The 23,472-nt window shown below is 41.7% G+C and overlaps 1 protein-coding gene and 1 pseudogene across 1 annotated transcript; both read right to left on the bottom strand.

Moving 5' to 3' along the window:
• Positions 1-16,001: 16,001 nt before the first annotated feature.
• Positions 16,002-16,625, bottom strand: LOC149145753 (uncharacterized). Its single transcript, XM_089452545.1, has one exon. The coding sequence runs from the start codon at positions 16,623-16,625 to the stop codon at positions 16,002-16,004; it is 624 nt and encodes a 207-aa protein (XP_089308671.1).
• A 622-nt stretch (positions 16,626-17,247) lies between these two features.
• On the bottom strand, positions 17,248-17,604 carry LOC149145752 (hypersensitive-induced response protein 4 pseudogene; annotated as a pseudogene).
• Between the last annotated feature and the right edge of the window lie 5,868 nt (positions 17,605-23,472).

The following is a 23,472-nucleotide window of genomic DNA, read 5'->3' as shown; positions in this document are numbered from 1 at the left end:
GTACCAAGTAGTACTTCTAGGAGGACTGTAAAAGATAGATTCACGCTCCCTGAGATCAATAGTAAGTTGATCTTCAAGGTTAGAGACGCCTATTTCTTCCTCTGGAGCAAGTTCTTCGATAGCAATCAAACCAGTAGGAAGATTTTCGGTGATAACTCGTTCTACTCTTGGTGAATCTGGAACACTAGAAGTCGGAGTAACAGGTTCAGATATTTCAGGTTCTTCGCCTGTATCACTAGCAGACGAAAAACTACCAACAAGCTCAGAAACTGTAACAGCTTCGGGATTATAACCTGTCTCTAGACCTTGGTAATCTGAATGGACTACCAAGGAAGATTCTCCTTCTTCAGGTGAACCTACTCTACTGCCACTAGGAGGAGTTACAAGGACCTTTAAACCTTCTAGATTACTGGGGTCGTCTCGAGGAGGTTCACCCCGAAGTCTACGGGATCTTCTCAACAATTCGGCCACAGAAACAACTTCAGGAGACTGGCCCCGAAGTCTACGGGACTGTCTCGGTAATTCCGCCACAGCTAAAAACTTTTAACTACTACACACGAAAACAAAGTAAAATCTCAAATCAAACCACCTAAAGTCTCTAAAGAACCAAACAAATTTGAATCACACGCCTAAAGAATCTAGGGCGTCAAACCAAGCACAAACAGTAGCCTTCCAGACCGAAAACGCTAGTTGGAGATGAAACCCAACATCGCCGGATTCAGTACAGAAGTGGCGGGTGGAACAGTTACCCCGGCAACCTGCTTAATGAATAGACCGGCACAAGTTCCTCCACTTTAACCGTCTCGAGTGAAGTGAACCCCCCGGAAAATCCAAGTGAGTCTAGCCGACGTCTGCTCCAGGTACAGTGGGATCTTCCCTCCACCGTCACCTCGGTAGAATCCTAAAGATAATGGTCACTAAGGTTACCAACCGCAACAAATGCACCTGGGGGAACAGTCTACACTCCGACAGCACGCAAGGGCAGAGTATCAAGCTCAATCCCCTTGCCGGTTCCTTGACAATAATCCAAGGTTTACCGACAAGTGACCCCTGGCTCCTCGACAATGGTTAATCCGAGGTTTACCGTTTGTAATACGTGCGTGTCTGGCGTCGTTCCCAACGAGGGGGGATTGATCCCCTCACTGGTTCGGACACGAGCTCGTGCTTCTCCTTTAAGAGGAGCTTTCCCAGAGTACAAATGAGACAATTGGATTTATTCTATCACAAGATAAGCTACTTGTTTGGTTTTGTTGTCTTGGAGAGTTAATTACTCTCCTACTCCAAGACACTAGCCTGATCTAAATTGGTGTTTCAGAGCCCTAGTAAATAAAAGTTACTACGTTGATTTTACTTTAAGCGTTAATTTTATGGTTTTTCTTAAAGACAAAAGGTAGCGGAAGTGAAACCAATGGTGTGTAGACTCGACTCAAACCACTACAAAGATGCACCTAAGATGATTTACGCTATTTTTTCTTTCAATGAAATTCCTAACTAAGAGAGTTGAGAAATGCAAATTTTATAGAAAACAACTTTCTTAGTAAAGACAATCAAAGAAACAATTCTCTTTATCTTTTCAAGCATACAAACATGACCACTCCTTACGTGCACGAAAAACTCTTTTTCTTTCAAAACTCTTCAAAGCTACTTGAAAAAAAACTTTTCAAAGGAGATGTTTTTGTATTTTCTCTTATTTAATAAAGCATATAAATCTATTTTAACGAAAATCAATCTCAAAAGCTATAAAATCTATGAAAACTTGACTCACAAGCAAATCAAAAAGAAATTTACTCTAAGCAAACCTAACGAGGCAAAAGCCTACAAAGATGATTCTAGGTTGTTTTACTTGACCACAATCAAGTCAAGGACCAGCTAATGCAGAATCAAAAGACCAGTCAAAACAAAACTCAAATCTTTTTGTTCTTTTTGTAAAATGGAATTCAATACTCAATCAACAAGCACTTCGAAATTTGCCAAAGAGACAACTCAAAGGTAAGTTGCTCTCACAGGTAGACTTTATGACAGGTCTGACTTCTAAGAATGCTGACAAAACCAGAGAGATCTAAGGCTTGACAACTTCTACCGCCAAAGTCACTACAAGACCTACTCAAAAATCAAACCCTAGGGCTTAAACTTCTATGAAATCCACTAAAACACTCAATGCTATCGAAACAAGTTCAGGTGAAGATCTTTGACAAGAGACTAATGGATCTGGGCAGTAAAAACTAAGAAAAAGCAAAATCTAAGAGAAAAAATGCAAAAAATGGAATTTTCTTAAATTTTAGCAGGGGACGCAGGCAACCCGTTAAGACAGGTGCGGGCCCGCTCTGTGCACACAGCGACAGTGCGTTCAGGGACGCACTGTGCAATACTCAGAGGGTGCGTCCTACTGGAAAATTCAAGAAAAACTAAATTGAATCTAACCCTAAGCTAACCCACCCAAAAACAAAGTCACAGAGCCAAAAACCAGAAAATAAATGACTTTTCTCAGATCAAAGTTGCATACAAAGGAAAAGACTTTCACATCAATGGAGTCCCCAGTGGAGTCGCCAATTTGTCAGGCGGAAAGAGTCGATAGTGCGGACACAACCAACCTCCCTAGGAGCCTAAGACTCTCTAGTGACAAACAAGACAAAGAAGAGCAATCCTTCTCTAAACATGCATTTACTATATAAGAAATCAAGTGTTTAGATCCTACCTGTAGTCCCACGCTGTTGTAGCAGTCCAGCCTCGCTGATCCAGATGAGCTCCTCCTTCACTTCGAAACCTGCATCCACTAACAATCAAACGATTAAATAGCACTTGATAATCTCATAGAATAAAACATATTTAACACATAGACCAAGGAGTACATGAAACAACTCATAAATAACAAGTTATTGAGAAGAATGGACTCATTTGCATTGATAGGTAACAATAGGAACAAATACAACCTGAGCCTTGGTGTTGTGCAAGTCCCTCCCAGGGTCCATCAAGAGTTCTCCTTTACTTTGACAAAGCTCACCCACTTCCAAATAGAACAAGCAAAGATGGCAATCTCTCCTCACAAGCTTCTAAATGGGAGTCCTAATTCCAGCAGCATCTACCCTTAGAAATGTATAGCTTCCAACCTCCCCTCCTTCTGGCCCAATGCCTGTATTTATAGTGGTATAGAGGAAGTTATTCAGGTCCACCATCAATGGGATAATCCCCTCTTTGGATGGGATAGCTCCCGTATTGATGGGATAAGTTCCTCTTTGGTAGGGGTACATGAACCATCTGGAGGCGCTCAATACACGTCGAACAACCTTCTAGAATGCTCTAGAAATGACCACAAGTAACTTTTTAAAGATGAAACTTGCGCATTTTGACCTTTACAGGGGGACGCACATGCCCCTTTACATACAGAGCGTACAAGGACGCAGCTTTTGTGAACATTGGGTGTGTACCCGCAGGTAAGGTTGAGAGAACCTGCGTACCCAGAGATAAATACATTTATAAAGACTTTCTCTCTTTTTGGAGTTTGACATGGAGAGCAGAGGCATAAGACTTGCCTAAGAGGACAGCATGACTGTTGATAGAGCCATACTAACTGTAAATAGCCATGGTGACATTTTTTAGTGTAACAGGTACGAAATTGAAGTTAGCTATAGACCCTCAATGCTGGACAATGTGAAACACTGGAAAGTATTTGAGGATGATGAGAAGATCAAGCATTTCATGGATGTCATCAGGGAATTCTCAAAATCCATGACTGTTCGAGAAGAGGAAGAAATCTCAAAAAAGCAACTGACTACATGGAAGGAAAGCATCGTAGGATATAAGGTTCTGGAGTTGAAAGGAAACACCATTCCACGAGGTCTAGTTCCTTTGGAAAGGATATTCAAACCAAACAACATAGCTTCAAAGCCTGCTGAACAAGGATCTGAGGAACACGTGGAGGATTGAAACATAGGCTTAGAGGATGAACCCTGGTTGATCAAGTTATCAACCAAGATCCCCCAACACCACAAACAAAGGTATTTAAATCTTGTGAAAGCCTACAAAGATGTTTTTTCTTGGTCTTATGATCACTTGAAAACCTTTGATGTAAATATTATGCAACATAATATTCCCCTAAAGAATGATGAAAATCCCTGTATGAAAACTTAGATAGATCAATCCACTTCTCCTCCCATCCATCGAGAAGGAAGTGAAGAAGTTGCTTCAAGCGAAGATCATTGTACCCCTGAGGTACTCAGAATGGGTGGAAAATCTAGTTCCTGTTAGGAAGAAGAGCGGAGAAATCAAACTATGCATGGACTTCAGGAACCTGAACAAAGCTTCTTTGAAGGAAAACTACCCATTGCCTAAAATGGATCACATTTTACACAAGGTAGTTGGATTTTCCAGGATGTCAATGATGGATGGGTTTTCCGAATATAATCAAGTGGCAATGCAACCTAAATATCAAAATAAAATTGCATTCATGAATCCTTGGGGGACTTTCATGTACGCTAGGATGCCATTTGGCTTAATAAACGCAGGAGAAACATTCCAGAGGGTAATGGACATAGTGTTTGTGGGAGAGAAAGATAAGTTTGTGGTGGTATACCTAGATGACATCACTATTTTCTCCAAAATATATGAATAACACATTGAACACCTGAAGCTTACCTTTGAAAAGTGTAGAAAGTATGGGCTCTCCTTAAACCCCAAGAAATCTCAGTTCGCTTTGAGCGAAGGAAAGCTGTTGGGGCACATTGTAACGTAGGAAGGGGTCAGGATCGATCCTAAGCAGGTGGAGGTTATCAGTCATATTTCCCTACCGAGGAATAAGAAAGAGGTCCAAATATTCTTAGGGAGGATTAATTTCTTGAGAAGGTTTGTGCCTAACTACGCAGAAATGGTGAAAGGCATTACTGAAATGTTGAAAAAGGAAAATGAAGTAAAGTGGGGCCCATATTCCTGAGAATCCTTCTTTAGAATCAAAATAGCTTTTTCAGAGGCTCCAGTGCTAGTTAGCTTGGACTATTCGAGGCCATTTTATATCTTTTCTTTTTCCTCCCCCCATACTATCACTGTTGTATTACTTCATAAAAATAAGGAAGGCCATGAGCAACCCATAGCTTTTTTCAGCCAAGTGCTACAGGATGTTGAACTAAAATATAATATATTGGAAAAATAAGCATATGCTCTAGTCAAAGCTCTGAAGGCTTTTAGATTCTATGTGCTACATTCGAGCATCGTGGCTTATGTCCCAACAACAGTGGTGAAGGACATCCTAGTACAAGGAGAAAAAAAGGGTAAAAGGGGTAAGTGGATTGCAAGAATCCAAGAGTATGACATGGAGGCAAGACCCACAAAGCTCATCAAAGGACAAGGACTAGCTAAAATCCTATCAGAGTCAAATTTTCAGGCATTGGGGATAAATCTATTAGCAGAAGAGGGTGAAGAGGGTACACAACCCATGATCCAGACAATAGCCTAGAAGATTCATATCAAATATGAAACTTCGGCCTGGTATCAAAATATCATCCATTATTTACTATTTCTTAGATGCCCAACAAAGGTGGAGAGATCTAAGTACAAAGAAATGAGGGCTCAAGCCTAGAATTTTGTTATATAATATGGGCAAATGTACTGGAAAGACCCGATGGGAGCGCTGCTTCTCTATTTGGTTGAAATAGAAACACAAAGAGTGATGGATGAGTTCCATAATGACGTTTGTGGGGAGCACTATAGCTGGAAGACCACTACACATAAGATCCTTAAAGCAGGGTTTTATTGGCCCACGCTATCTGGAGATGTCCATTCTTATGTGAGGGCTTGTTAGCAATGTCAAGTATTTGCTGAAAAAAAATGGCTCCACTCCCTTTGATCCCTGTTACTATAGAAGAACCCTTCAGACAATGGGGACTAGACTTCAAGGGGAGAATACATCCTCCTTCCAGTGGCCAACATAAGTGGATCCTCATCGCCCGAGACTGCTTCACCAAATGTGTAGAAGCGATCCCAACCAAGAATGCAACTGACAATGTGGTTATGAAATTTTTGGAGGAGAATATCTTGGCTAGGTTTGGGTGTCCTATAAATATTGTGATTGAAAACACCCAAGATTTCTAGTATGCAAAGTTTGACACCTTTTTTCAGAAATATAACATCATAGATGGCCATTCCACCACTTACTATCCCCAAGGAAATGGGTTCGTTGAGTCTTCCAACAAAATACTGGCAAGAATCCTCAAGAATACAATTGTAGAAAGTCAGAAGAATTGGGATTCTCAGCTGAAATTTGCACTATGGGAAAACTGGGTCACTCCAAAAATATCCACAAGTAAATCCCCTTTCGAGTTAGTTTATGATAAAGTTGGTGTATTCCCTATTCATCTTACCATGCTAGTGGCCAAGATGTTACAAAATGCAGAGGAAGAATCCAAATCCCTAACCAGAAAGATACATCAATTGGTGGAGCTTCAGGAGACTCGAGAATAGGTAAGTCACAGGTTGGAAAAATACCAGCAAAAAATGAAGTCCCTATTTGATAGGAAGGCCCTTCAAGATTGCTGAGACAAAGGCAAACAATGCTTTCTTACTAGAGAAATTGGAGGGTGAAATGCTTGAGTTACCCGTAAATGGGAAGTTCCTCAAATTATACTTCCAGTACTAAAATGTCCATCCCTCACCCATTGTACATATCGATGAGTCATTGTAAAATATCAGTTATACTTTCAGTCCTTTATATTTTTGTTTTTTCTTTTATATACTTGAGTAAAATAACTCCATGCCGAATGGATAGAAGGCCACTAGTCTGCAGGTTATCAGCACCTTTCTAGCAAGGCACTATCCCCAGGTGGAGCCAATGTTATCACCCTCTGTAAAATTTGTCTTGAACTGTTCAAGAGGTGCAACAGAGAAGAAAATTTTTCAGCCATTTTCCAATCCACAAGAGTGCTTAAAGCTAAATCATTTCCCTTCCATTGGATAGTGCCTAAAATAATCTTTCCAATGGTATATGGGAGTCCAAAAATGGACTTATGGAGCAAAAGATATGGATTTTTGAAGTTGGGGTTTTTGTCACCTTTGGAAAGAAGGAAGCAGAGGTCCAATATCGGAGATCAATGATTGGGAAATCAAGTAGCATGGAATACTAGAGGTTCTAGTGGAATGGCATATCAGTGATCACAAACAACAAAAAACCAACAACAAAAACAAGGAAAATTGACGATCAACGATTGCCAACATCGCAAAATCGCCAATTAGTGGTAGTAGTGCATTGTGCATCAAGAGGAATTCGTCGATCGCGAACCTTTGACTGGGGGGCTCTGATACAGGGGTTGGCCCATGGTCACATAAAGGGCCAAAGAACCAGGGCCTAAGCACGAAGGGTGATCGACGATCACAAGTTATGGATGTCACACCAATCACACAACTCGGAAATCACCACTGTGTCAATTGCGATATTCCAGGTGGGCCCAATTGACGATCATCGCTCGCTATGTTGCAAGGGTGGTCCATTGTAAAGGTCAAGGATTTCATCAATATGAGAGATTTTTTTTAACAAAGGAATGAGTCTCCTAGACACTCATCCAAATGGCTTAGCACCTGATGACCAAGTGCCTGGTCATAGCCCCCGGTCATATGATAAAAAGGGGGAAAGAGGCTCAAAGTAAAATGGGCTAAAGTAGATCGGAAGGCGCCATTATGTGAGGTATTTTAATATAAAATCCCAATGAAATAATGCTATGATAAGGCAATGCATAGATTTAAATAAGTATTGGTTTGGAAACTGAGACATTTAAGAAGGATATGGAGCATTCACAAATCAACATGGGCTGACCCTATAAAGCCTCTTGTGACAAGAAATCAGGGTCAACACACATAGGGTAAATGAACTTGACTATACCATGTCCAATCTTGCAGTGGGTAAATGAATGTATGGAGGCTCAGGAAGACTTAATGATTCAACATGAAGCTGAATGCAGAGGGAAGATGAAGTACTACTGATCTGAAAATGGAATGTACTTGTTTAAGGGTGCAAGGTATCCATTTCCAATAATTTCAACTATGAGCTAGTCACTCCAAATGACCTCTAAAAATGTATAAACTTATTATTTCTTATACAGAGATAGACTGTAGGGGCATTCACCGGACATGTCACCTCTAAAAAGAGGATGAGTTCCAGAGGCTATCTGGCCCTCTACAGGCTCTGTTACACTAAAATTTGTCACCATGACTGTTTGCAGTTAGTATGGCTCCATCAACTGTCATACTATCCTCCTTGGCAAGTCTCATACCTCTGCTCTCCATGTCAAACTCCAAGAAAGAGAGAAAGTCTTTAAAAATTTATATATCTCTGGGTACGCAGTTTCTCTTAGCCTTACCTGCGTGTACGCACCCCAAGTTCACAATACCTGCGTACTTGTATGCTCTGTCTGTAAAGGGGAGGGTGCGTACTCCTGTAAAGGTCAAAAGGCGCAAGTTTCACTCTAAAAAAGTTACTTGTAGTCATTTCTAGAGCATTATAGAAGCTTGTTTGACGTGTATGGAGCGCCTCCAGATGGTTCATGTATCCCTATGAAAGAGGAACTTATCCCATCAAGATGGGAGCTATCCCATCCAAAGAGGGGCTTATCCCATTGATGGTGGACCTGAATAACTTCCTCTAGAGCACTATAAATACAGGCATTGGGCCAGAGGGAGGGGAGGTTGAAAGCTGAACATTCCTAAGGGTAGATGCTGCTGGAATTAGGACTCCCTTGTAAAGCTTGAGAGGAGAGATTCCCATCCTTTCCTAGCCTTATTTGGAAGTGGGTGAGCTGATCAAAGTAAAGGAAAACTCTTGCTGGACCCTAGGAGGGACCTGCACAACACCAAGGCTCAGGTTGTAATGGTTTCTTTTGTTTCCACTTAATACAAATGAACTCATTTTTCTCAACAGATTGTTATTCATGATTAGTTTCGTATACTCCTTGGTCTGTATGATGGATATGTGTTATTTTATAAGTTTATCAGGTGCTATTTAATCTTTTGTCTTGTTAGTGAATGCAGGTTTCGAAGAGAAGGAGGAGCTCATTCGGATCGGCGAGGTTGGACTAAGCGTTGGACTAAAGGTATGTTAAAATCACCTGATTACTTGTATTCTAAATGCATGTTTAGAGAAAGGTAGTGTTTATTTGTCTTGTTTGTCACTAGAAAGCCTTTTCTTCTAGGGAGGTCGGTTTTGTCCGCAATATCGACTCTTTCCGCATGACAAAATGGTGACTCCACTGGGGAATCCATTGATGTGAATGATTTTTTCCTTTGTGTGAAACTTTGGTCTGAGAAAAGTCGTTTGTTTTCTGGTTTTTGGCTGTCTGACTGTGTATTTGGGTGGGCTAGCTTAGGGTTAAATTAGATTTTAGTTTTTCTTAGTTTTGCTAGAAGTACGCAGCCTCTGCATTGAGCACAGTGCGTACCTGTACGCACTGCAGCTTTGTGCACAGAGCGTACATGCACCTGTGCAAACAGGTCACCTGTGTACCCTGTCAAAATTGAGAAAATTTCAATTTTCTCCTTTTTTGCCTTTTAGATTTTGTTTTTAATTTGTTTTTTCTGCCCAGATCCACTGGTTTTCTGCCATAAATCTTCACCTAAGCTTGTTTCGTCAGTGTCAAGAGTTTTAGTGAAATTCATAGAGATTTTGCCCTAGGGTTTGATTTTTGCACTGGTCCTGTAGTGACTTTGGCTTTAGAAGTTGTAAAACCTTGGATCTCCCTGGTTTTGTTCAGTCTTCTTAGGAGTCGGGCCTTTCATAGAATCCACCCTTGTGAGAAACCTACCTTTGTGTCTTCTCTTTGCGAATCTCGAAAAAGTTTGTTGATTGAACTTTGAATTTTATTCTTAAGAAAAAGAACAAAAGATTTTGATTTTTGTTTTTGACTGGTTTTTGATTCTGCATTAACTAGTCCTTAGTTACATTTTGACTAAGTAAAACATCCGGGAATCATACTTGATAGGCTTTTGCCTCATTAGATTTACTTTTACGTGCATTTCTCTTAGATTTGCTTTTGAGTGAAATTGAGTTGATTTGATTGCCATAGATTTTTTAACTTTGATTTCTGTTAAAGTAAGTTTTACATGCTTTGTTAATTAGGAAAAAATACAAAAAAAATATCTTTTGAAGGAAAGTTTGCTTTGGTAGCATTTGAGTCTTTGAAAGGAAAAGGAATTTTCGTGAAGTAATTAGTGGTCATGTGTTGTATGTTTTTGAAAAGATAAAGAGTTTGTTTCTTTGATTTTCATTGCCAAGAAAGTTGTCTTTATATCAATTTTGCATTTTCCAACTCTCTTAGCTAGGGAATTCATCGAAAAAGAAAATTAGTATACATCATCCTAAGTGCATCTTTTTAGTGGATTTGAGTCGAGTCTACACACCATCAGTTTCATCTCCACTACCTTTTGTCTTAAAGAAAAGCCATAAAATTAACGCTTAAAGTAAAATCAACTTAGTAACTTTTTATTTACTAGGGCTCTGAAACACCAATATAGATCAGGCTAGTGTCTTGGAGTAGGAGAGTAATTAACTCTCCAAGACAGTAAAACCAAACAAGTAGCTCATCTTGTGGTAGGATAAATCCAATTGTTTCATTTGTACTCTGGGAAAGCTCCTCTTAAAGGAGAAGCACGAGACCGTGTCTGAACCAGTGAGGGGATCAATCCTCCTTCATTGGGAAAGACGCCAGATATGCACGTAATACAAACGGTAAACCTCAGACTATTGTCGAGGAGCCTGGGGTCACTTGTCGGTAAACCTTGGATTATTGTCAAGGAACCGGCAAGGGGATTGAGCTTGTTACTCTGCCCTTGCGTGCTATCGGGTCGTAGACTGTTCCCCCAGGTATATTTGTTGCTGTTGGTAACCTTAGTGACGATTATCTTTAGTATTCTACCGAGGTGACAGTGGAGGAAAGATCCCACTATACCTGGAGCAGACGTCGGCTAGACTCACTTGGATTTTCCGGGGGGTTCACTTCACTCGAGACGGTTAAAGTGGAGGAACTTGTGCCGGTCTATTCATTAAGCAGGTTGTCGGGGTAACTGTTCCACCCACCACTTCTGTACTGAATTCGACGATGTTGGGTTTCATCTCCAACTAGTGTTTTCGGTCCAGAAGGCTACTGTTTGTGTATGGTTTGACGCCCTAGATTCTTTAGGCGTGTGATTCGAATTTGTTTGGTTCTTTAGAGACTTTAGGTGGTTTGCTTTGAGATTTTACTTTGTTTGCGTGTGCAGTAGTTAAAAGTTTTTAACTGTGGCTGAATTACCGAGACAGTCCCGTAGACTTCGGGGCAAGTCTCCTGAGATTGTTACCATGGCCGATTTGTTGAGGAAGTCCCGTAGACTTCGGGGCGAACCTCCTGAAGAGGTCCCAGGTCATTACGAAGGTTTGAAAGTCCTTGTAACTCCTAGTGGCAGTAAAGTAGGTTCACCTGAAGAAGGAGAGTCATCATTGGTAGTCCATCCAGATTACCAAGGTCTAGAAACAGGTTATAATCCCGAAGCTGTTGCAGTTTCCGAGCTTGCTGGTAGTTTTTCATCTACTAGTGATATAGGCGAAGAACCTGAAATATCTGAACCTGTTACTCCAACTTCTAGTGCACCTGATTCACCTAGGGTAGAAAGAGTCATCACCGAAAATCTTCCTGCTGGTTTGATAGCTATTGAAGAACTTGCTCTAGAGGAAGAATTTGGCGTCTCTATCCTTGAAGATCAACCTACTATTGATCTAAGGGAGCGTGAATCCATCTTTTACAGTCCTCCTAGAAGTACTACTTGGTACCTTTCGTTAACCAATTATTTAGACAACTCAAGGATAAGTTTTTCTCCACCTCGTACTCCTTATCCACCTGGAGGTATTTATACTCCTGTAAATATGTATGGTCAGTTGTCCGTGTTTACTCAATCTCTTGAATCTTTCTTGTACGGCGGTCCTTCTGTTCCCTCTGGGTATCAGTCACTTTCTGGTACTTTTGCGGGAGCATCTCCTCAACCCATTGAACATGGGTTATTAGCTAGAAACAATGGTAATAAACCATTGGGTGTAGGAGACATTTACATGATGTCAGGTTCAGTTCCCGGTTCTCAACCTCAAGGTGGCCAATTACCGCCTGGGGGGCAGCCTCCATTAACGCCTGGGGGGCAACCTCAAGGTACACAAATTGCGTCTGGGGGGCAACCTCAAGGACAGTATGTACCCATAGTACAATACATTCCTCAAGGTCAACCCTAGCCTCAATATGTACCCCAAGGTCAACCTCAGTATCAATTTATAGCTCAAGGTCAACCCCAATATCAGTACTTACCTCAAGGGTATCTACCTCAAGGTCAGTACTCGAGTCAAGGTTATCAACCACCTCAAGGTCAACCTTATGTTCAAGGTACGGGAAATGTACCTTTCAATTATCAATCCTACCCTCAATCCGGTTATGGATCTCAATATCCTCAACCTGTCATGGGTCAATACCCCGGAATGAACATAGTGTGGGATCCATCGCAAGTTCAACAGGTGTTGCAGCCAAGCGTACAGTTGTCATCTCAAGCTGGACAACCCTTAGTTGCTGGTTCACCCCAGCAACCAGTCCAGTCTAATGTTCAAACTTCTGTACCTTCGGTAGTTACTCAGTCGCCCATTGCACCTAGTACTCCATCTCAAACGACTGCTGCAACTACCGCAACATCTGTTCCTTCCACCACACTTACTTCTGGAGTATCGACAGCTCCGGTTTCTACTGTCTCTACAACTACTCCTCAGACATCTTTACCATTGTCTGGATCCATGATTCAAACTACGGTTCAGATGCCTGTAGGACAACCTAGTTTAAGTACGGTTGTCACTAGTCAACCACAATTCACTTATCAACCGTACCAGGGACAGTACCAATACGGGCCTGCTGTCCAACAGCCAGTTTAGCAGTATCAACCGTATCCTGGGTACACTTATCAACAACCTCAACAACCCCAGTACGGTCCGGTTAATCCTGGTTTTCCAGGCGGATACAATATCCCGAATGTGATTCCTATTCCAAGTTATCATGGATATCCTCCTCCTGGGACTGGTCTTGTGACGCAGAGTTTTCGGGATCCTAATCGGCAATTACCGTTTATCGCAACTTTGGATTTACCGGACTTGTCGCGCCTAACGAACGATCCAATAAATTATCTTCCGTTCTGGCCGCCAATGCCAAATAAGTTGCCCAGTGATATTCCCAAGTTTGAGGGTAAGTCTGGAGAAGATCCGTCAAATCATGTGATGACTTACCACCTCTGGTGTGCTTCAAATTCCATCTCGGATGATTCGATCCGCTTACATCTTTTCCAGCGTACGCTCATTGGTCTCACGGCCAAGTGGTACATTGAGTTACCACGGGCCTCTTTTTACAATTTTAGTCAGATAGCTACCTCGTTCCTAACTCATTTTCAGTTGCCGATCAGATATGATAATGGCACGGAGCTACTAACTTCACTAAAATAGTCGACGTCCACTTATATTTCCGATCATATACATGAATGGAGACGTCGAAGGTGATTAGTGAAAGTTTTTATCCCGGACCAAATCTTAGTTGAATGGTTTGTTAAATCATTATTACCAAAGATTACTGAAGACGTAGCCAAGGCCGGAGTAGTTATTGAGGAGCAAGTGATTGCTCAAGCGCAGTACCTTGACCTAGTTTACACTCAGTCAGGTATGTTACACGAAAAGATCCCAGATCTTCCAAAGTCAAATCAAATCGCTGCTGCTCCTTCGGGATCTCATGCTACTGATGGCATGATTGGTACGGTAAATACTAAAAGCAAGAAGAAGTCTTCAAAGAATTCTTTGCCTATTATAACCTTACCAGATTCCCCGACAGGAGAATCTTCTCCTGAAATTTCCGCTGATATCCACGCTGTAGAGTCATCTATGGCTAAATCAAAAAATGGTGGGAAGAAGAAAGGTAATAAGAAGAGTAAAGCAGACAAGACTCCAAAGGAGAAAACAGAATAGTCGGAAACCAATGACGAAAAGCGCAAACCTCGATATCCTTGTCTTATTTGTGAAGAGGATCATTTTACAAGAGATTGCCCCCATCGGGCTGAGGTTGTGAAAATCGTCAAAGGTTCCTCAACTCCTGCTGTTTTGAAAGATCCATTTCCAAAGCAGGAGAGTAAGATGATAGGTTCTTCCTCGGGTGCCACTGAAGAACCCATATTGATGATGTCTCATGTAAGGATTGCGACTCGATCGGAAGATTATGGTAGTAAGAGTCCTGTTGATGGATCGAAAGAAGCAGAATCTTCTCATTCAAATCCATCAACCTCATCTCCCGGTTCCGATCCACTACAGATCGAGAAACCTAACCCTGACTTAGTAATCAAAATGCCCGCCAAGGGTGTACTTCGAAGGTCTGCTTTCAATCCACATGCGAGAGCGGCCCAGAATTACAACATTGTTGAGGATTTAGCTGTTTCACCCTCAGCAATGTCGGCTTTAGAAGTGCTGCAATCATGCCCAACACAGCGAAAATTACTTTTGTCGGCTATAGGAGCTGTTGATGTTCAGGACCCGAACCTCATAATCTTTGATCTAGAAAATAGTACACCGCGTTTGCCTCATCAGATGGCTTTCCAGATCCCAGTGATAGTAAAAAACAGGCCTATTCATCAGACTGTAATTGATGAGGGAGCTTCCACGTGTATTATGTCGATACAGTGTTGGATATCGCTTGGTTCTCCTTCACTAAATCAATCCCCGACAATTCTTAAGGCCTTTGATGGCCGTGGGTTCTGTTAGCGCTTGAAATTTCACCTCAGGCTAAGAAAGGTAAACCTCAAGGCTACATCAAACCATTTAGCCTCGTAGCTAGCCCTACGGGGCAGGAGAAGGCTCTCTCCGGTCAATCTCGGTAGATCTTCAATTGATGAGATGACCAAACGGGTAACACTGATATTAGGCTAGTAAACTGATTAGAAAGGTTGATTTTGGGGTTTTTAATTAAATAACGGGGTTTTTCTGGGCTGCATGGGCAAGATCACAGCTTGAAACAGAGAAATATAATGAACAACACAGGTTATCGACTGAGGCAAGGTAGGCAAGAAATTTAGCATCAAATCTAGATTTTAAATGGGATGGCAAGACTGGTGAGGAGCTGACAAGGGCATAGGAGATGAATCCTTGTCAAACAGAGGAAAACATTAAACATGAACAAACTTATAGGCAGAGCATGGCAGGCATGAATTCTTACCTAAACACTTCATTTGTTCAGTTAGAAATGATCATGTAGTGAAATGGAACATAACAGATTACATATGAAACAAGAGGAAAACTAATGCTAACTTTCATACCACAGGAATCTCAGAAGTCAGAGCTGTGTAATTTCATTAAACTCTCTGCCAAAAACTGTACATTGAAAGCTCTGTTCTCCAGCACTCTCAGCACTCAGAACTCTCCCCTCTAACTCTACCCTCTCTCTTACAAATGAATTTCTTTTTTTTTTTATAATAGATACATGCTGCTCAGGAAAAACCAATCGACCCCAAAACCTCTGCGCTGTTACAATTACAAAAATTAGAAATGGGCGTTTCATCTAAGCTAAACATAGAACAACCTTTCCCAAAATCCTCTGATGGCTTGACATATGGAGCGCTGATCCTTTTGAATCGGGACTGAGGATAAAAGTAGGCGAATTGACCCCGTTTTCTGCTGTGACAGATGTCTTAAAATGCTATGACACAGTTGAGCTCGGGGGCAAAAACAATTCATGTATTAAAAATACGATCTAAAATAAATGGGAAAAGACTGCTCTTTCTGTTTTGAGCTAAGTATTTATTTAGCCAAGTCATGATGTTGAATGCCTCTTCAGCGTCTTCGTCTTCCTCAAGAGAATCGGGATGATGAGCAAAACCATGGCCTTTACGATGTCACTGCAATGCCATAAATGGTCCCTGTCCAGATTTTATGCCGCATATTTTCCTTAGATGAAACGGACGCCTTAAATATTGCAACAACTGCCACGTTACTAATATCTTTAATTCATATGCAAACGGTTCATCTTCCCTTTGGCAAATTTTGAACTTCGAAAACATATGTCATTTGGCAATGGAATGATGGACTCTATTTTAAAAGGTTCACTCATTGATTTGATTTGAACTTCCAAATGAGGATGAAGTTTGTCAAGGCCGATTCCTTCAACATGACAGGTTATAATGGTTATTTCTGGTTGGTCAAAGACAACAAAATCCAAATCGTTGATATCTGTAAAGCAAACCTGTATGTCAACCAAACTTGGAGATGCCCGTTCAATTCTTGATTGGCTTCCAGAGTCTTCCTTCACTACAACTTTTATAGAATAGCTTGTGTTGGGTAGAAGGCCCCTAAGTCGATATTTCCCTGAACTGTCTGTTGTTGTTTCTTCATAATAGCCTTTTGAGAGTGATCTTGCCTCCAAAGAAATGCCTTCCCTGGACTGCCCTGAAAGCGACGTTACAGTTCCCAGAACACTGTAAGCAACGCGATGAGCAACAAATGTCACTTCTTTAACTTCTCCAGATTCTAGTTCTATCGCCGCAATGTATGCCAACGAACCAGAGAGTGATGCGAGCAAGAACCACAAATTTATAGACTCTGAGCATGTGATCACAGTAATAACCATGAATGCAGTGCCCAATTGTAACAAGCCACTGTAATGAGCTAGATATAGATGTGATCATCAATTCAGATCGCTTCCACGGAGATGGAGCAAGTGAGATACATAAAATATTGCCTCAGAATCATGGTAATGTGCAATCCAAGTTACACAAGCCACAAAAATGCGTCAGAATTATGGTGCGATCCATTTCTTTCGGAAATACGATCCACATAAATAGTGCAAGGGAATACATATGGGCCACATAGAGTGTAACAAAGAGCGAGCCTATGAGAGTATATACGAGCCACAAATTATGAATCTAACCACTGAATTATTTAGACAAAGAGATATGTAACCCACAGAGAAATGTATTCAGATCACTGTAATAGACTGCGAGCTTTAGAACATATCACAGTCAAACAAACATGAGCCTTAGAGAATACCAATTTGATACCCAAAATTTAGTCTAGTTCACCAAAAGAGAGGCTACCAGATCAGAAATTCATCCAATAAAGGTCACATGGATATGCTGCGAAGACTTACAAGGGTATATGAGGCTATGAATATTTGATCAAGATCTGGACCTGCAACATCAATTTTCCAGCATCAATTTTCCAGAAGAATTCTCTTTCCCACGCGACCCCTCTCACACTTGCAAGTTGAAGTCGTTGAGCTGCATGATCTCATTCATTGCCTTCTGTACTGAAGGATCCGGAACTATATCAACCACAAGTATCTGTTGTATGTTATACCCATATGACCCCATTGCTTTTTCAAGCTCTTCTAACACAACTTTGGCAACATCGCCCTTTTGCTCAAATAATTCATCCAAATTCATCTTTGGAACATTTGCTCGAACCACATCAAACACATAAGCTTGAATTTGTTCTTGAGGATTTTGCAGCTCATAAAATGCATCGTCAGCATTCTGTTTCACAACACGATACTGGATGAAGCAAAATAATTGCACAAAGACATTGTCCTGAAATTTATCTGAAACCATATGACGAAGTCGTTGATAGTAAACTGGACCAATGAATATTTCACAAGTAAGCTCTGTACCAAGGGTGCCACTATAGAGAACCTCTGTGCCATGATAGTTGAAATCATATGAAGATAAAACTTGACCAAATTCATCAACAGTAGAGTCTGATGTATGCTTTGTTTTCTTTGTGCTTTTACAGAGGTAGGAGCTTGAAGTCGCTGCCAGTTGAAGAGCTGAAGAACAAATTACATAATCTAAAAAGAAACATTTAAATGATTTCTTCTTCAAAACCCTGTTTTGAAGAAGAATCAATCTCTGACATGAGACGAAGTCTAACAGGTTCCATCCGTTTGGCATTCTACAGGATTTGCCTATAGGGGTTGAAGGAAAAACCGTTAGTCTATATGTGGACGTGGTTGATGCCCCTCTAGACTACAACCTTCTTTTGGGTCGAAGTTGGTCTTACGCTATGACAGCGGTCGTTTCATCGGTCTTCAGAGTAATAAAGTTTCCACACAATGGCAAGATCGTAACCATAGACCAGCTGGCCTATTTTTCATCCGACCCAGCCTCTTCAGAGAGTATCCAACATGTCGGTAAAACGACTATCCCTTACAAGGATGTTGGCGTAGGATTAGTTAAAGATGCCGGTTTACTGGGAACTTTTCCTTTTCCTCCAATCAACGTCGTGTCTTCATTTGCATCTATTCATATGATTACTTCAGACACCATTTTTTATGACGATCCTTGGATCATTCCTTCTGAATCTGAGATAGACTCATTTGGTGATGCAATGCCTTTGAGTCCATATGAAATTGCCTATGAAGCCATGCAGTCTTTTTCTGACCCGAGTTCAACCAAAATCGACCAAATGAATGTGGTCCGTGAGGAATCCCTTTTCGCATCAACCTCAGAATTAATAACGTTTCCCGAAGTTGTGTCATCTGACGAACAACTTTGTGAAGTCCTGTGCGTAGACGATTTACCATGGGAAGATCTCCATCATAGATATTCGTTTTTACCTGAGGATGATCGTTTTGAAAACGATTTTTCATCAATCTTTACAGCTGAATATGTCAAAGAAGCTCAGAGTCCAATGAAACATCCTGATTCAGAGCTGAATTTGGGAAATATTTCTCGCACTATTCCCATTGACATTTCAGTCAAGTCCGGAATTGTTGAACACATTCATATAGGTGCCTCGTGTTCAGATGACGAAATTCAAACATACAAGGCCCTATTTCAAGAATTCTGCGACGTGTTTGCCTGGTCTTACGAGGAAATGCCAGGAATTGATCCCGCCATTGTTGTCCATGAAATCAAGACTTACCCGGACGCTAAACCCGTCCGGCAACGTCTGCGTCAGATTCACCCACGAAAAGCGGCTGCGATTAAAGCAGAAGTTGAGAAGCTATTGAAAGCAGGTTTCATTTATCCGATCCCGTTAACGGATTGGGTATCGAATATTGTTCCGGTTAACAAAAAACAGCGAGCAATAAGAATATGTATCGACTATAGGGATATCAATCGTGCTTGTCCCAAGGACAACTATCCAACACCCTATATCGATCAAATAATTGATGATTGTGCCGACAGTGAAATATTTTCCTTTATGGACGGTTTTTCCGGTTACAACCAAATCAATATTCTACCTGCCGATCAACCAAAAACGGCTTTCATTTGTCCATGGGGGACATTTGCTTATTGCAAATTACCTTTTGGGATTAAGAATGCCGGAGCCACTTTTCAAAGGGCGATGTCTTATGCATTTCATGACATCAAGCACATTGTGCAACCGTATCTCGATGATTTGCCCACTCACTCCTTACATCGAGCTGATCACCTTGTCCATTTATGAGCAATTTTTATGAGGTGTCGGCATTATCATATACGGTTGAACCCACACAAATGTGTCTTATGTATTGAAGTGGGACAATTGTTGGGATTTGTAGTTTCAAAAGCCGGCATCTGCGTCGATCCCTCTAAGGTAGAAGCTATCATCAAATTGCCTCCTCCTTCGAGTCTTCGCCAACTCCAAAGTTTGCAGGGGAAAGCAAACTTTTTACGCCGATTCATTCCGAACTACGCTGAGATTACCAAGGGTTTTACCCGGTTGTTGAAACAGAACGCTCAATTCTCTTGGGATGAGATAGCTCAGAAATCTTTTGATGCGCTCAAGCACGCGTTGACCCATGCACCGTTGCTGCATCCTCCCAACTACAACCAGGATTACTTTTTGTACCTTTCCGCCACTCATTCCACCATTGGAATGGTCTTAGTCCAGGAAGACGAAATCGGAACGGAACATGTGATATATTATCTTAGTCGGACGTTAAATCCCACTGAGCTCAAATACTCACATGTGGAGAAATTGGCCTTGGCAGCTGTTCAAGCTGTCCAACGTTTTCGTCACTACATTCTTCTCCGTAAAACTACAGTCATTTCGGATTGCAACCCTATGATCTACATTTTGACTAAACAATTGCTAGGGGGCAAGTACTCTAAATGGATCGTTATCCTGCAGGAGTTCGACTTAGAATTTGAAAAGTCTAAGTCTAAGAAATCTTTAGTTTTTGTAGAGTTGATGTGTGATTTCCCGCGTGCTGACACAGAAACTGTGGCAGAGGAACCCATTGCAGACAAATCTTTGTTTCTCATCAGCACATTAGATCCATGGTATGGGGATATAATTGTCTATCTCCAAACCCAATCCTTTCGGCCCGAACTTTCAAAGTCGGAACGTCGGAAAATTCGATTTCAGTCCCAACAGTACAAAATTATTGGAGATACTCTTTATCGCCGTGGGGCGGACTTGGTTTTTCGTCGTTGCTTAACTCATGAGGAAGCTGAAAGGGTTTTGAATGACTGTCACTCTGGAGCGTGTGGCGGTCATATGTCTGGGTATGCCACAGCCCAAAAGATATTGCGCGCTGGCTACTTCTGGCCGTCCTTGTTTAAAGACTGTATTATTGCGGTCCGGAAATGCCACAACTGTCAAGTGTTTGATCGCAAGATGCGCGCACCACCTGCTCCTATCCACCCTATGATTTCCGTTGGTCTTTTTGCTAAATGGGGTATCGATTTTATTACATGTAACCCTCACTTGGCCGGGGGGCATGCGTATATCATCCTTGCGGTTGATTATTTTACTAAGTGGGCTGAGGCGATGTCTACATTCGAGGCAGACGGCAAGACAGCTGCAATTTTCGTATTCAATCACATTATTGCTAGGTTTGGTGTCCCACAAGCGATAATCACTGACCATGGGCGCCATTTTCGAAACGTTATGATGACAGAACTTACAGGCTAGCTTGGTTTGCGTCACGATAGCTCAACTCCTTATTATCCACAAGCCAATGGCCTGGTTGAGTCTATCAACAAAGTTTTAGTTATCATGATCCGACGAATCATTGGTATTCATCAGTCGAATTGGCACAACATGTTATTTTCCGCGCTTTGGGCATACCGGACCTCAGTGAAAACATCAACAGGGTTCACTCCTTTCCAACTAGTTTATGGTTTGGAAGCAGTGCTGCCCATTGAATGCGAAATCCCGTCACTTCAAATGGCTGTCGAATTACTTCCAGCTACTTTCGAAGAGGAGAAGTGTCTATTATACTTAGCTCAATTAGATGAGACTCGACGTGACGCTGCATTGGCAATCGAGACTCACTCAAAACGGATGAAAGCTCAGTATGATCGCAACGTGACCCCTCGAAATTTTTCGGAAGGAGACCTAGTGCTATTATATGATCAAGCTAACGATAAATTAGGTGCTGGAAAATTCGTTCCTATGTGGCATGGGCCCTACAATGTCAAGCGAAAGCTAGCAAAAGGGGCCTATGAGCTGGTAGATTTTGATGGGGACTCTTTGGGTAAACCCAGAAATGGACTTTACCTAAAGAGGTATTATGCTTAAATGATGGGTATGGAGATTTAGTTAGGTTAGACTTTTCTTTCTAGCTGGTGTGTTTGTTAGTATAGACAGTGTGCTTAGCTTAGAGAGTGCGTTTTTCGTCGTTATTTTGGCTTATCTTGGTTTTACTCTTGATATTTCAGATGTCGACGCCTCTCCAAACGTACATTGGATTTGCTGATGGTGCTTGTCGTAGTACACAGAATATCTCTTCCGCAGCTTGGGTTATCTATTCGCCCTCTGACGAGTTAGTTTCTATGCATGGGGTGAGCCTCGGTCAAACAACAAACAACATTGTAGAATACAGTGCAGTGATTGAGTTATTGTCTGAATCTATTTCGTTTGGGATTCGGAGTTTGATAGTGAGGTTAAATTCTGAACTCGTTGTATTACAGCTTAATAGAGTTTATGCCATTAGAAATCCAGTGTTATTAAGGTTATTTTTGAGAGTGCGCCTCTTGGAACGTGAATTTGATTACATTGAATATCAGCATATTCCAAGGTCATTAAATACATTAGCAGATGCAATTGCTTCTCGAATGTTAGACAAACATTTGCGATAATCATACATGTAAATTTAAAAACATTTCATCACACATGTTTAACAAGATAAGCCGGTAATAATGATATATATAGATAGGAGTGTGTCAAAAAATACATCGTCTTCGATCATAGGTTGAAAAACACCTTATGATCGGCAAAAATGATAAGTACAAAAAACCAAAATGTCACATGTGTCTACAAAAGTGACCAGCCAGTCACTGGTGGTGGTCTCTATACGACACCACTGCACGCGCTACCCTACACAAGAACCTCCTAAAAGGTCCTGGGACTGCGACCACATAGCGCTGAAGTCTGATAGGGATATCATCTATAGTCGTCTCTGGTATGTCCGCCGTAAGACGCTCTAGGTCCTGTTCCAACTCGGCTAAGGTCTCTGCGGCCGCATCCTATGGGGACGGTGCTGGTGCAACTGGTACTCTCCTCTCGAAAGGCCGGAGATTGGCCGAACGCTGTGGGCCTACATCTGCATTTTGAAAATTGTCACTGTCAGTTTTGAGATGATATAAAAACAAAAAAAAAGTAAATAATTTAAAAACTTGTGGAAAAAGAAGTACCTGTGTCATCCCACTGTTCTCCCGGTGGAAGAATCATGTCCGAATCTCCGCGAAAATCAACTCCGGCATACGGAAAATCCTGAATCGAGAAGACCTGGTTCTCTAACCAGTGAAAATACTTCGGTCTAAATCGGACAACCTCCGTGCCCTCGTCACGATGACAGGCCATCACCGCAACCCATCGCATCAACTTAGGCTCTCGGGGAGGCCTAATCTCAACAGTAAGCTGCTGTGGGATCCCTTGCATTTCCATCCGTTTTTGGTGCTAGTCAGTTGGCCCTTTAAGTTGGCCAACACAGTATCGCACCAGTTGAAAATGGTACCCTGATAACAATCAATCGCCATCCGCATCTGGGATCCAGTGCCAATATGCAAAGTGGCAGCCCCGCAAAGTCTGGTAATTGTAAAGGCAATTACCATAAGTTCAGGTCGGGATATCTTTTTGATTTCTGTCCCCTTATCCTGGTTTTGGTTATTACACCACTCTAGCCGGAGGCTAGCAATGGACTGGCCACCCAGCCTAGTCCTGGACAGAGTCAATTGTTCGCCCCTCTTGGGCAAACCAGTGAGAAAGTAAATATCAGAGGCTCTATCTCGAGCTGGTGCCCTCCAATGTAGAAACACTAATCCTGAACGTTCCACCTTTCGACCAGCTACTCTAGAAAGCGCACCTGGGCCCTCATGCCAGGTATGGCCCAGTATTTGTAAAGACCGCATGCCTTCAAAGCATCAATGGAAGGTTGGTGATTAATTGCGGCCAAATCAACATCTTCGTGCTCCCTCTCGCGCCAATCAAGCATGGTGGGCAATCTACACACCATAAAACATCTGTTAGAGTCCATAAATTTGAAA

This window comes from Pinus tabuliformis, chromosome X, assembly GCF_031772625.1.
Source record: "Pinus tabuliformis cultivar Carrire ecotype Pingquan chromosome X, CPIR1, whole genome shotgun sequence".
NCBI classification, from domain to species: Eukaryota; Viridiplantae; Streptophyta; class Pinopsida; order Pinales; family Pinaceae; genus Pinus; species Pinus tabuliformis.
Note: the sequence above shows the minus strand (reverse complement) of the source record. Positions and strands in the feature narration are given on the sequence as shown.

Bases quoted from the DNA above. Each gene is read 5' to 3' on its own strand.
- LOC149145753 (XM_089452545.1), bottom strand. From the start codon at position 16,625: ATGGTTATTACTGTGATCACATGCTCAGAGTCTATAAATTTGTGGTTC.